This window comes from Conger conger, chromosome 2, assembly GCF_963514075.1.
Source record: "Conger conger chromosome 2, fConCon1.1, whole genome shotgun sequence".
NCBI classification, from domain to species: Eukaryota; Metazoa; Chordata; class Actinopteri; order Anguilliformes; family Congridae; genus Conger; species Conger conger.
In genome coordinates, this window is record NC_083761.1 from 25,006,090 (window position 1) to 25,019,504 (window position 13,415).

Sequence of the window (13,415 nt, forward strand, 5' to 3'; positions counted from 1 at the left end):
ATTTTGGTGAAATCTATGTTTTATTAAATGAATGCACATGAATAAAGTACAGTATTTTTCCCCATGTTGACATTTTGAACTTATGTTAATAATTCTATTTATATGAAGAATTTTTGGTGCTTTGCCAGTGAGGGGTGCCTATAATTCTGGAGCCCAGGCCAGTTTTGGTGTATGACCAGGGCTGTTCTGGTGAGATTGCAGGGCCTGTGGGTGTATGGCTTCAGATGCGATTAGGCTGCTAAGTGCTGTCTGTCCGTGACTTATTGTGATGAATTGCAAGCACTCACAATCTCTGCCAGCTATGAATCCGTCGTCTCATCTGGATAAGGAAGGGAGAAAACATGATGAGCGCATGATCCGTATGCAGTAGGGGCTGTAGGGGAACAAGTGGTGGGGGGAATGGGATGATATGAGAAGATATAGAGAGAGGAATATGTGTAGAGTAGGACGATTGGAGATGGGGAAAGCGAAGAGAGGTTTGAATGGAAAGTGGAACGTGTAATATTCAATGAGTGAATGGGGGGGGGGAGGTTGAGATGGGAGTGGGTTGTTGAAGGGGGATGGGTAAAGTTGGGGTGTTGGTAGTTTAATGTGTGTTTTAGTGTGTGAAGTAGAGCATGTGTAGAGGAGGTTGGGGAGCGGGGGTCTGAATGACACAAGCCCCAATGCGGAGCTCTTCTTCATGCTTTCAACCCTCATGGAGCCGGGGAGTTCTTTTCAGCTCTGAGAAATGCGAGAGAGTGTGCATTTTGTTGCTTAAAGTATTCCACTAATTGAAAGAATGAGTTTGAGTATGTAATACATTCCAGGAATTGATACAGCGTGAGTTTCATTGCCTAACGCATTCCAGGAAGTGAGTGTGTGAGTTTCAGGGTTTGACATTATGGGTGTATCCAAAACGCAAATACTGTATTTGGAAATGCACAGACACATTGTATATTATTCATTTGTGAGATATTGATTCTTCCTGAAGCTGTATGGAGTGTATTCTTTTGAACACATTTGCGTATGTGTGTATTAGGTCACTCAGTAGGAGAACTGTCAGTGTCCAGGTCCGGTCCGAACGTTGTTTTGGAATTGGAAACTAGCTGGGAACGGGTGGGCATGTGATCCTGCTGTTGTGATGGTCCTCTTTAACATACAGCCTGGTCTAATTAGCATATATTAACATAAATTGACATAAATTAGGCCATTGTGTTACCAGCTCCCTCTGTCAGTCCAAGAAGAATTCATTGCTGTACTGCTACACACTTAACATAGCAATACGGAGCCAAACTAAACTAAGGAGACGGTCAGATGAGGGTTGCTGTGTTTTCCCTCAGGTTGAGTTGCCGTTTTTCATTGGGATAGTATTGGGATAGTGCTGGCATATTGGAGTATTTGGAGAGGCACTTTGGCATGGTCAGCCATGTTGGAATGTATCTAGTACCATTTTATTAAACAAGCTAGCCTTCCCCCCTCCTCTCAAAAATGTATTTTTCTCTTTGTATTTCTCTCTCAGACTCTTCCATTCAGTTCCCTACCAGCTCCTCTTTCTGTACAGAAATTCTCGCCAGGAGGGGTTCTTCAGTGTTCCGAGAGCCTCACCCCCTTAAAGTGTGACTCATTACTCCGCCTTGCAAGAAGACGCATTCTTAGGCTGACCATGTCGGCATAGTGGAATACTGGCAGAGGACTTCTCGGATGGCAGAGGATAGGAAAGTGTGTGTTGGATCTGAAACCTACTAACCCCAGTTCAGTGTAGATGCTAGAAAAGAGTGGCCTGTAGCATAGTGGTTAAGGTAAATGAATGGGACACACAAGGTTGGGGGTTTGAATCCCAGTGTAGCCACAATAAGATCCGGACAGCCGTTGGGCCCTTGAGCAAGGCCCTTAACCCTGCATTACTCCTGGGGAGGATTGTCTCTCCTGCTTAGTCTAATCAACTGTACGTCGCTCTAGATAAGAGCGTCTGCGAAATTCCAATAATGTAATGTAATGTAAAAGCCCTCACTGCTCACTGACACATACAGGAGAGGGCAGGGGAAGTTTGAGTTCAGAGTTCAGATGCACAGACCTCAGGTGCAGAGTAGTTATGGGACTACCCGGAGGGGTGAGGTTGGCCAGGGTAGGGTCAGACAGGCCCTCTACAGCCAGACCAAAGGGCAGATTTAATCTAAATCTTAACCACTATGGAGAGAAGCACACCTGTTACTGAATTTTAGTAGAGAGACGGAGAGAAACAGACGGAGAACGTATCTCATCCACCATAGAGAGAAAATATCCTTCTTTTAGAGAAAGTAGGGGGAGCGAAACAGTGACTGGGAAACAGAGAGTGGAGATGGAGGTGTTTAACAAACAGACAGGACAAATTAGACTTGACTGTTGATAAGTTTATGGAGAGGAATAGATACAGAGCTTCCCTCTAAACCTCAGAGTAATGTCTGGGAGTCTTACTCGGAGCAAGGCTGTGTTATAATGCGTGATCGGAGATTTCCGGCAGGACTGCAAGCATGGTATTTAGTGGTTAATCTGAAAGCTGTGCTTTTTTGCGATTCAGCTGCAATACGGATTTGGACAGCTGTGATGTCATCCTTTACCGAAAGAAAAAGAAAAACTTAATTACTGAGCCTCAGTCATGGTCTGACTGAAGAAGGAACAAAGGAATACTTAAGTGTGCATTCTGTAAAACAGAAGTCATTATGGAGCAGTTGTTAGAATGGGGCTGTTGTTAGCATGGAGCAGTGGTTAGTATGGGTCAGTTGCTAGTATGGGGCAGTGGTTAGCATGGAGCTGTTGTTAGTATGGGGCAGTGGTTAGCATGGAGCTGTTAGCATGGAGCAGTGGAATCTGAAACTTAGTTACCCCAGTGTAGATACTACAGAAACACTCACGTCTCACTGACACACAGAGGGGAGGGGCAGTGTGCCACAGGTGAGTTCAGAGTTCAGGTGCACAGAGCTCACGTGCTGGGAAGCCAGTGGTTAGCATGGAACTGTGTTTATGGAGCAGTCGTTACAGCAGCATTAGTATCTCTGGCGCTGATCTCACTTCTCCCCAATTGCTTTTTGTTTCTAGCATATCTCTAGCTGGTAGGTCAGGCATTTTGTGATTCATAATGGTAATAAAATTCAGACATTTAACCTTGAACTGATTGTCTGCTGAACAAATAACATGTAATTTAGAGCCTGACAGCAGTGTGGCGTGTATGCTTTTCATTTTCTCCTCCTGTACTGATAAGATGCAGGATGGTTGAGAGGCTTTTGATCCGTCTCAGTACCCAACAGTTTGGATAGTTTAAGCTAATTTACTGATAAGCTTCCAATATTTCTTTTTTAGGTGCTGCCTAAATCAGTGCTCCACTGACGGGCACTCCCTGGTCTTTGTGTAAACAAATATGTGATTGTAATGTTCTGAAATGTAACAATCACTGCTCGTAATTGAAAGCCTCATGTGCTCAAGTAACTGTGTTTGTATATTTGGAAAGAGACATTCCTTTTGAGTTTTGATGAGCAGATGAGAGCCTTTATATCATGGTGATCGGTATCCAAAAAATCGTCAAATCTAGAAAATCATTCACATCTCAGCGAAACTATCTGGATGGTTAGACAGTATTCAAGATAAGCGAGGACATGCTTTAATTACATTTCTGTGAACTGGGTCCTCTTTCATCACTGTGGGATTATGGATGGCTCAGATAGTTAGGCTCCTACCACAAGAATAGGCAGAGTGCAGCCGTCTCCATATCAGGGTCTAGCCTAAGCCACCGATGGCCAAACTCCAGCTCCGTGTGCCATTCCAAAACTAGCCCTCCCTCCGCTGTCTCCTCTCTGGGAGGCTCTTTCAGTCCCTGTGAGTACTGTGATACGCCTCTAAAGCAGGGACAATGCCGTAGTTTTGTAGCCCGTTGTGAGGAGTCACCGACGCATGAGCGAAACGCTACATCTGCAGGCCTGCGCCAAAGAAACGTCACTCCTACAGATCCCTGCCAGGCAAGAGGAGAGAGCTTTTTCCAACCTGGGCCTGTAAACTTGACAGGAATTTTAGTCTTAAAATAAAGACTTAAGATCTTATTTTTTCTCTCAAGCCGAACATAGCTTGTTTTTGCTCGACAAGAAATTCTCCTTTCCCCACTGACAAATCTTGAAATTAGTCAAGTTGTCTTACATCATTGGCAATATTTTTGTCTCGTTTGGTAAAAGAAGCAATATTCGACTAAAACACTTATTTTTTTAGATTTTCTTATTTTTTGGTTGTTGCACACTTATGCAGCCGGCTGCCCCTCTAAGAAGCTTGTTTCTCATCTCTCAGATGATGGTAATAATGTTATTTAGCTGACACTTTTATCAAAAGCGACTTACAGTTGATCAGACAAAGCAGGGGACAATCCCCCTAGAGCAATGTGGGGTTAAGGGCCTTCCTCAAGGGCCCAACAGGCAGATGGGCCCTTGTTGTGCCTTGAACTCTACCAACCTTCTGAGCCCGTCATGTACCATATTTTTTCCCTTTTGCATTCTCTCCTGTCACAGAGATGACCCTCCTGTCTACACAGCCAAAGTCCATAGAGTCTGCATTAGAGTCTGGCCCGGTCTCCGCGGCGACCACAGAGGACCCCGAGCAGAGGATGATGGAGAAGAGGTCAAAGGTCATTGAGGAGCTCCTGCAGACAGAGAAGGATTACATCAAAGACCTGCATATGTGTGTGAAGGAGATCATCCTGCCCTTGCAGAGGAAACCGGTACTATACTCCTCTCTCTCACACACACACACACACACACACACACACACACACACACACACACACACACACTCGCCCTCCCCACACAAAGCCTGTGTTTCATTTTTACAGGCTCTGTATCAATTGTTACACATTTACTCTACCTGTATCATATATAGCACACCTATACCAGGTGTAACTCACCTACTAAGCTATAACTCATGTGATGGGTATACAGCTTCTACTCTTAGTGTAGTATCTGCACCTGTGTCAAGCCGAGGTGGAAAGTCCAGGGGTCAGAAAGTAAAAGTCCTGCCATGTGTTTCTTCCACCCATGAGCTCAGCCAGCTGATTTCACGAAATAGTTCTACCTCCTGGCTGGAGAATTGTACTAAGTAGCAAATCTAGGTGATTGGAACAAAGTACAGGTGAGGACTTTTACTTGGATTTAACCTGGATTTTTCCACTGTGGTATCAAGTATAACTCTCGTGTAACATGGCGTGTATCTGTAGTTATTCTACAGTGCCTATCAGTTGGTACCTCTCTTCTTGTATTTCAGTACAGCTACTCTGGTGCTGGTGAAACAGAAATAAACTATTGTACATTTGTTTAGTCATTCTTTCCTTGAATTGTTTCTTAAAGGTGCAGAACATGGATTTCGAAGGCCTCTTCGGCAACATAAACGCAGTGATCGACCTCTCTAGACGGCTTCACAAGAGCTTGCTGGACACAGACTCCATAGGTTTGTATAGGGAGGACCTGCTTCAAGGGAAAGTGTGCATGCGTTTTAAATAGCCTTGCATTGGGAGGGGAGGTGTGAAACCTCAGTATATACCAATGCGGTCAGGGCATGATGTCACAAAGGGCCTAATTAAAGGGTGGCACATCAGTTTTCTACTGCGGTGACTGCCAAACTGACCACTGGAAATTGCGGAAAAGTAACACTTCAACTTGTGATGAGCTTTAAAAGAGAAAAACCTACTACTTTGAATTGGTTAACATTCCATGATAACCAATGTTACAAATGCAATATATCTGCATGGTAAAGTCCAATACAGCTACATAAGAGACCTACAGGGTTATTTGCTCCTATAGAGGGTAGTTTTTCATGTGATAAAGTGATCAATTAAACCTCTTTAGCTATAGTTTTTATCGAGTAAGGCATGCATTACTCAAAGGAATTTAGCGAGAAAATTTGGAGTGGTTTACTAACTCACAGGAGTCCAGTTCACAGGACATAACTAATGTTTCCTGTTTAGCACAGAAGGTACAATTAAATTTCTGCTTCTGGTTACTTTTTCCTTGAATCCTTACGGTCTCCATTTTGGCTTTGTCTATTTCCTGGTTTTCATGCTTGCCCTACAAAAAGCCTCAGATTTTCTGCAGAAGAAACAAATAAGCAATTGGTTAGGAATGTCTTTTTTCCACCTATTCCCATTCTCTTATTGTACTAAAGGGGTATTTGATTTATTATTTTTTTGTTTCACAGGAAACGTTTTCCTAGGCTACAAGGCAGAGCTGGAGGAAGTGTATAAGATCTACTGCCAGAACCACGATGACGCCATTTCTCTGTTGGAGGGCTACGAGCGGGACGAATCCATACAAAAACACATCCTGGAGTGCTTGGAGAAACTCAGGTAAAAAAAGAAATACAGTTAAACCGTGGTTTGATGCATGAATGCATTCTGTGGTCTCACAAGAGGGTTGATGTTGTGACAACAGAGTGAAGCATGTTGCTTCCGTTAGCATGGTTTTTGTGTGATATGGGCATGGTGGTAAGAAAGTGCAGATTTGTTTGAGTTTGTGCCTGGGTGGTGTAAGTAAGTGTGTGTGTATGTGTATATGTATGTGTGTGTGTGTGTGTGTCCACGCTTGTGTGCACCCATGTGAGCATATAATAATATTAATGCTAATTGTATAGCATCTTTTGTACATGGGAAGCATCACAGAGTGCAAAACATTAGAATAATAATATGTAAAATGGCGCAATCTAAAATTCCTCTTGATGCATCTCGGTTTTTTGAAAGTGAATGTACTATAGGTAGAAGCCTTGCACAGTTACACTGACTAATATGCATACAAACATATTATACATACACACAAATAACGTTTCTAATGCACACATGCCTACACGCATACTCTCTCGCTTTCTTTTTCCACACGACCACACCTACCTCTCTTGCAGACAGATGACGACATCCACATAATCTCTCTGTCTCTCGCATACTCGCACACATATCACATAAAAAGACGAGCCTGTACAATAGAAACCTGGCTAAAGGCCAAAAAATAAGTTTAGTTACTTAAACAAATGAAATATTAACAAGACTATGATACTTTCTATTTACATTTCTGTGTGTGTGTGTGTGTGTGGGTGTGTATATGTCTGCAATATGACTCAAACTTGGAGTTAACTTGGGGGATTCACTGCCAGATGGGGAGGGGGGTGGCGGTAGGGTTGAAAATATATTCGTAAATTTAAATCCTGTATTTTGAATCTTAAATGAAAAGTCGATCTTTGAGAACCCCTGACAACGCATGACGCAGCAGATTGGGTTGGCAGGTGGAAGTTGTTTGTCCCGACATGGTTAAAGAACGCTAGACAGCCTAAGAATGCGTCCCGCCCGGTTTCGCCTCCACGGGGGTTTCAGTGACGGCAGGAAGTGACGGCCTGCTCTGCGACCTGTCCCCCCCCCCGCTGCCCCCTCCGTCCTGATCCCTCTTCAGATAAACGCAGGAGGGCAAAGATGAGGCTTTTTTTTTTTCCACCAGCCTCTAAACAAAATGGTGCCTCTGTCCTTTCGGTTTTCACTGGCACGGCCCCTGCTGACTGAGACCAGTGTTGTCCGGGCAGAATTTCTGAAAATTCATATGAAAGCTGGATTAGGAAGATAGGAACACCCCCCCTTTATAACAAGTGAAAAATGATTGAGAATTGGTGTGGAAAACCACTCTCCTGCTGGGCCTTTGTCCAGTAGCAGTCGCCAGGGAAGTTTAATTTAGTACAAAGCTAGGTGAGAGAAATCATTTTATTTGAGTATGTGTATGCTTTGTATGCGTTTTGGCGATACTGCTACTCTTTGTCTTGCCGACAAAGCACCGCGGAATCAAATTAAGAGAAAGAAGGGGGAAGAGAGAGAAGGCGAAAGAGAAAAGGGGACATGAGTGGAGAAGCGGGGAGGAGTGAGGAAAGGGCGCCAGCAGACGTTTTATCTTGCTTTTCAGCGTGAGATTTACGTCCAGCGGTTCGGAGGCCCTTGAAGGGTGCCTCCCAGTGCTTACAAAGTGGGTTGAGGTCAACGTGCGTTGCCATGACGCGGTGTTATTAACGACGGCCCCTCCCCACCTGCTGCTCGTGCTCCGTGGACTGGCCGTGCGCCTCCAAATCAAAGTGCAGCCCTCCTCCTAAACCAGCATTCAGTCCTGTTAAAACAGCGGTCTTTCAGTCTGGGGCTGACAAGAGCTTCTTGCTCCACTCTGGTGGTTTGCTATGATGCTCCCCACAGTGTACGAAGCTGCTGTAATTGAAGATATAGCTGAACAGAAGTATATGTGTAAATGTCCCCGCAATGCTAGAAGATCTGTCTGTACAGTGTGTATCTGTGGAGATCATGGTGTCCCCACAATGTGAGAAGCCCTACAGTAGTAACTACAGCTGTACAATGTATATGTGTGGGAAAAATATCCGTAAAATGCGAAAAGCTCATATAATAGTACATGTAGTACGTGTACTGTGTGAGTGTGTGCGAGCGAGTGTGTGTGAGAGTGTGTGAGTGTGTTTGTGTGTGTACAAATGTTCCCACAGCGTGGAAAGCTGTATAATAGTAGCTTTAGCTGTATGGTGTTCTTCTGTGGGGAAATGACCTCGCAGTCTGTGAACCTGGTGTAACATAAATACAATGGTCCGAAAGGGTCAACACCAGCCGATCCGTTGCTTTAATTCCCTGTTTCTCCCCCCCTTTTCTCTTCATCATCTCTTCCTCTGTTTCTTTCTCCCCCTCTCCCCTTCCCCCTCCACTCTTTTTCGTCCTCCCTCTGTCTCTTCCACTCTCACAGGGCGATATATCGCGACTGGTAAGTCTGCCGGGTTTCTGCATGTGACGATCCCGCCTGCATGTCGGCTCCTCATTAATCACTTTAACACGGCGTGTTTAACGCGGCATTGTTTAACGCAGCCTGTTTAACGCGGCGTGTTTAACGCCGCCTGTTTGCGGTCTGGCGTTTGTGTTTGCATGCTCTCGTACGTTCTGGGTTGCCGGGCTTGTGTTTTATTTCCAGGCTATCATCGCAAGAGTGCTTTTGAAATAAGTTACTATTTCTCTAAAGGGTGCATAATGCCACCTGCTGGAGGATAGATGTAATTTGAATATAATTTGAGTATAATTTGAATAATAACTTGACTTTGGGTACGATTTATTGAAAACATTTGTGGTTTATGCTAGTGGAGTAATATCTGCATATTTCCACGTAATGTCAATAAAAAAAGACGTTTTAAAAACAGTACAAGATTATATTAATATATTTCTAAAGAAGTTCTGTACTTGGAAAAAAGAAAATCAATTATCACCCATGATTGGGCATTTACTCTTTTACGCAAAGCTCCACTGTCAAGCTGTTGGAGGATGCTGGTCTGTGGGACTTCTGATCCTCCAAGAGTTTGACATTCTGCTGCAATGCTAAGCAAACTATTTTGATAATTCTGCTTCTATTTTAAATTTTTCATATGTCAAGTGGTAACTGCTCAGTTGTTCAACAGCTCTGAACATAGAGTGGTTCTGCAGAGATACAAACTGACCTCATTGACTAAAAGGTGCCGATAGCTGACTCTATCTTCACCAATCTTCACCAGATTTGTTCAATGATGTTTTCTTAAAGAGGAATTCTATGAAAATCTGGACCCATGTTTTGGCCGTATGTCAGGGATTTTACTAGATGTATGGTGTCTTATAGATCTCAGAAAACAGGATTTTTTCATTCGACTGGTGGTTCCTGCGATATGAGCATTTGAAATCTGGCCTCTTGCAGGCACAACATCCCTGACGTATCTAGCTAAAATGCAGCAAAATACCAGTACGTGTGTCCAGATTTTCACTCTTATAATAGAATTCCCCGAAAAGAATTCCCCAAAACAGCAGGAACCCAACTCGAGCCAGAGCTTTCCCTGGACTTTTGGGGGCCCTAGGCCAAAAAAAATCATTGGTACCTTCTGATTTTTCTGCGTGGAATCCTATGCTGTTGCTGCTACTGCTGTTGGTGGCCCTGGACGCAGTGCCTGATCTGCCTAGTAGTAGGGATGGCTCTGGGTCCAGTTACTTGGTTTAGCGGTGGTGCGATGCTATGCTGGTCTTGCATTGGCAGTTGCTAGTGTGGAGCTGTCTGTGCTAGCGCTGACACTGGCTTCGTGTTCACAGGGGGAAGACCAACTACATCAACCTGGGCTCGTTCCTGATCAAGCCGGTGCAGAGAGTGATGCGGTACCCGCTGCTGCTTATGGAGCTGCTGAACGCCACGCCCGAGTCCCACCACGACAGGAAGCAGCTGGCCGAGGCCGTCCTGTCCATCAAAGAGATCAACGTCAACATCAACGAGTACAAGAGGCGCAAGGATCTCGGTGTGTTTTGAGAGAGAGAGAGAGAGAGAGCGAGAGAGCGAGAGAGAGAGAGAGAGAGAGAGGATGTGTATGTGTGTGTGTGTGCGCGTGCGTGTGCGTGTATGTATGAGTCTGTGTGAGTCCATGTGTATGTGTATCTGTAAGTCTGTGTGTATGTGCCTCTTTGTGTGTATATTTGAGTCTGTGAGTCCATGTGTGTGTGTTTATATTTGAGTCTGTGTGAGTACATGTGTGTGTGTGTACGAGTGTGCGTTTGTGTATGGCTGCGAGTTTGTATCTGCCTCTCTGTGTGTACATGTGAGCCTGTGTGGGTCCACATATTTGTATGTGCACACTTTAATCCCTTGTGTTTCCTTTCTAACCCGGCCGTTCCCCTTTGTCTGTAGTGGTGAAGTACAGGAAGGGGGATGAGGACACGCTGATCGAGAAAATCTCCAAGCTGAGCATGCACTCCATCATCAAGAAATCCAACCGCGTCAGCAGCCACCTCAAACACCTGACCGGCATCTCACCCCAGGTCCTCCCCGCCTGCCCTGACGTCATATCATGACATCATCACGTCCGCCTGCTGATCTTAACACAGCGGATACTATGAACCACTGGTGCCTGGTGTCAACTGATATAAGTATCTGCAATAACGAAATCCAACACGTTTTCAACTGTCCTCCTGACCGCTGGTGTCTGTACGTCCCCCTCAGATCAAAGACGAGGCGTTCGATGAGGCGGAGAAGCGTTTCCGACTGCAGGAGAGGCTCATCAAGTCCTTCATCAGAGACATCTCCCTCTACCTGCAGCACATACGGGTAGGGAAGTGCTGAACCACTCTACTGACAGCACATACGGGTAGGGAAGTGCTGAACCGCTCTACCTACAGCACATATGGGTAGGAAAGTGCTGAACCACTCTACTGACAGCACATACGGGTAGGGAAGTGCAGAACCGCTCTACCTCTCCAGCACATATCGGTCGTTCTCTCACTCTCACTATCTCTTTCTCACACTCGCTCGTTTTACTGCCCATTGGCTCCCTTACAGCATCCCCCTCACGCCATCTTTCATTACGTTTTTCTTTCTGTTGCCAAACCTTCACCACGCTAGCTGGGCCCCGCGCCCAGATCCCTCAGGCACATAAGGAGATGCTATTGTTTGATGTGCCCAGCAAAGGCCAGCTGTTCATTTCCGTCCTTAGCATTTTATATTGTGTACAGATACAGATAACACCGAGAGCGCTGATCTAGAGCCTCAATAAATAATAGGTAACAACAATACACATTCACATACAGGCAGCGCATACTTTTGAATAGATAAGTTCCTCTGCCATGTGGCTAAAATTGCATTCTGTCGTCCTGTCACACAACGCTGTGGCTCTGGATCTGTGTCCGGTCATGCGGTTTCATTGGTGACTGACACCCATGCTGTCCTACAGGAGTCTGCCTCAGTCAAGGTCCTGGCTGCCATCAGTTTCTGTGACATTTATACAGACCGGAACCAGGAGGACCCCGAGCACTTCCAGAGAGCACACCGCTCCATCAGCGACAAGCAGTTCACTGAATTTGTAAGTAAAGACCGTGTCGAGTCATTGATAATTACAGGGAAAGTGTCACTAATGATCTCAGGAATCGAGCTTGCCATGTGCCAATAATGCACTGTGATGGATTTTATTCAGTTAAACTGTTTGCACAGTAAAAGCCTACAGTATGACTTAATGCAACAGTAATGTGGTAAACAAGAGAGTAAATGGTAAATGGTTGGCATTTATAAGAGCGCCTTTATCCAAAGCGCTGTACAATTGATGCTTCTCATTCACCCATTCATACACACACTCACACAAGGCAAGGCAAGGCAGCAACCCGCTCGTCAGGAGCATTTGGGTGTTAGACGTCTTGCTCAGGGACACTTCGACACACCCGGGGCGGGATCGCACCAGCAAACCTCCGACTGCCAGACGACTGCTCTTACTGCCTGAGCCAATGTCGCTCCCATACATAACATTGTGCATAATACAGTTGGTCTTTACTTACCGAGAATATTAAACCGTTCCCCCTACATCTCTCCCTCTCTTTCTCTCTCCCTTATTCTCCCTCTCTTTCTCTCTCCCTCCCTCCCCCCGAGCAGAAGGAGAGGACGGAGGCGCTGGTGATCTCCCCTCTGACGCAGCTGCTCTCCATGTTCGCCGGGCCGCACAAGCTGATCCAGAAGCGCTTCGACAAGCTGCTGGACTACGACAGCTGCCGGGAGCGCGCCGACAAGCTGAAGGAGCGCCGGGCTCAGGAGGAGCTGCAGGCGGCACGCAACAACTACGAGGCGCTGAACGCCCAGCTGCTGGACGAGCTGCCCAAGTTCCACCGCTCCGCCGAGGAGCTGCTCACCGGCTGCGTGCGAAGCTTCGCCCAGACGCAGCGCGACTTCGTCCGCCTCACCCTGGGCCAGCTGCAGCCCGTCCTGCAGGTCAGAGACCGCACACCGCTCTCCGTGCAGTGAAGAAATATTTTTTTTGAATATTAATTCTATTCAATTCATTTTTGCGTAGTGCAGGTCAGAGCAGCGCTGAAAAACGCTCACTGTTCTCCATGCAGTGAAGAAATACAAAAAATAAAAAAAAATTATTAAATTCAATTTATTTTTGTGTAGCGCAGGTCAGAGTAGTCCCAGAAACCGCACACCACTCTCCATGCAGTGAAGAAATATTTTTTCATAATAATAATTAAATTCAATTTATGTTGTGTAGTGCTTTTCACAAAAGGGTGTCACAAAGACACTTTGCAGAGTAACACGGGAGAGAATGAAACATATCAGCCTTAAGCCCCCAATAGCATATGAGGTAAATGACTCCCTTAGGGGAGAGAAACCCTCAAACGCTAATAATGTGTTATTTAGTTGACGTTTTTATCCAAAGTGACTTACAGTCGGTTAGACTAAGCAGGAGACAATCCCCCCGGGAGCAATGTAGGGTTAAGCGCCTTGCCCAAGGGCCCGAATGTTATCGTGGCTACACCGGGGCATGACCCACCGACCATGCAGGTCCCAGTCATGCACTCAAAATGGCAGTGAAAAGCACAAAACGTACACACTGTAACAGAGTGACTGGGGGTTTAGCGGTGGCGGATG

The 13,415-nt window shown here is 45.6% G+C and overlaps 1 protein-coding gene across 2 annotated transcripts in view; it reads left to right on the forward strand.

Moving 5' to 3' along the window:
* dnmbp (dynamin binding protein) overlaps positions 1 to 13,415 on the forward strand; it is a 73,225-nt gene that overhangs the window by 53,637 nt on the left and 6,173 nt on the right. For both annotated transcript variants that reach the window (XM_061230889.1, XM_061230890.1), the window contains 9 exons: positions 4,509 to 4,717; positions 5,340 to 5,439; positions 6,187 to 6,334; positions 8,754 to 8,771; positions 10,109 to 10,308; positions 10,695 to 10,825; positions 11,007 to 11,111; positions 11,734 to 11,862; positions 12,423 to 12,755. In XM_061230889.1, coding sequence (XP_061086873.1) covers positions 4,509 to 4,717; positions 5,340 to 5,439; positions 6,187 to 6,334; positions 8,754 to 8,771; positions 10,109 to 10,308; positions 10,695 to 10,825; positions 11,007 to 11,111; positions 11,734 to 11,862; positions 12,423 to 12,755 — 1,373 coding nt within the window. The remainder of the gene's footprint in view (positions 1 to 4,508; positions 4,718 to 5,339; positions 5,440 to 6,186; positions 6,335 to 8,753; positions 8,772 to 10,108; positions 10,309 to 10,694; positions 10,826 to 11,006; positions 11,112 to 11,733; positions 11,863 to 12,422; positions 12,756 to 13,415) is intronic.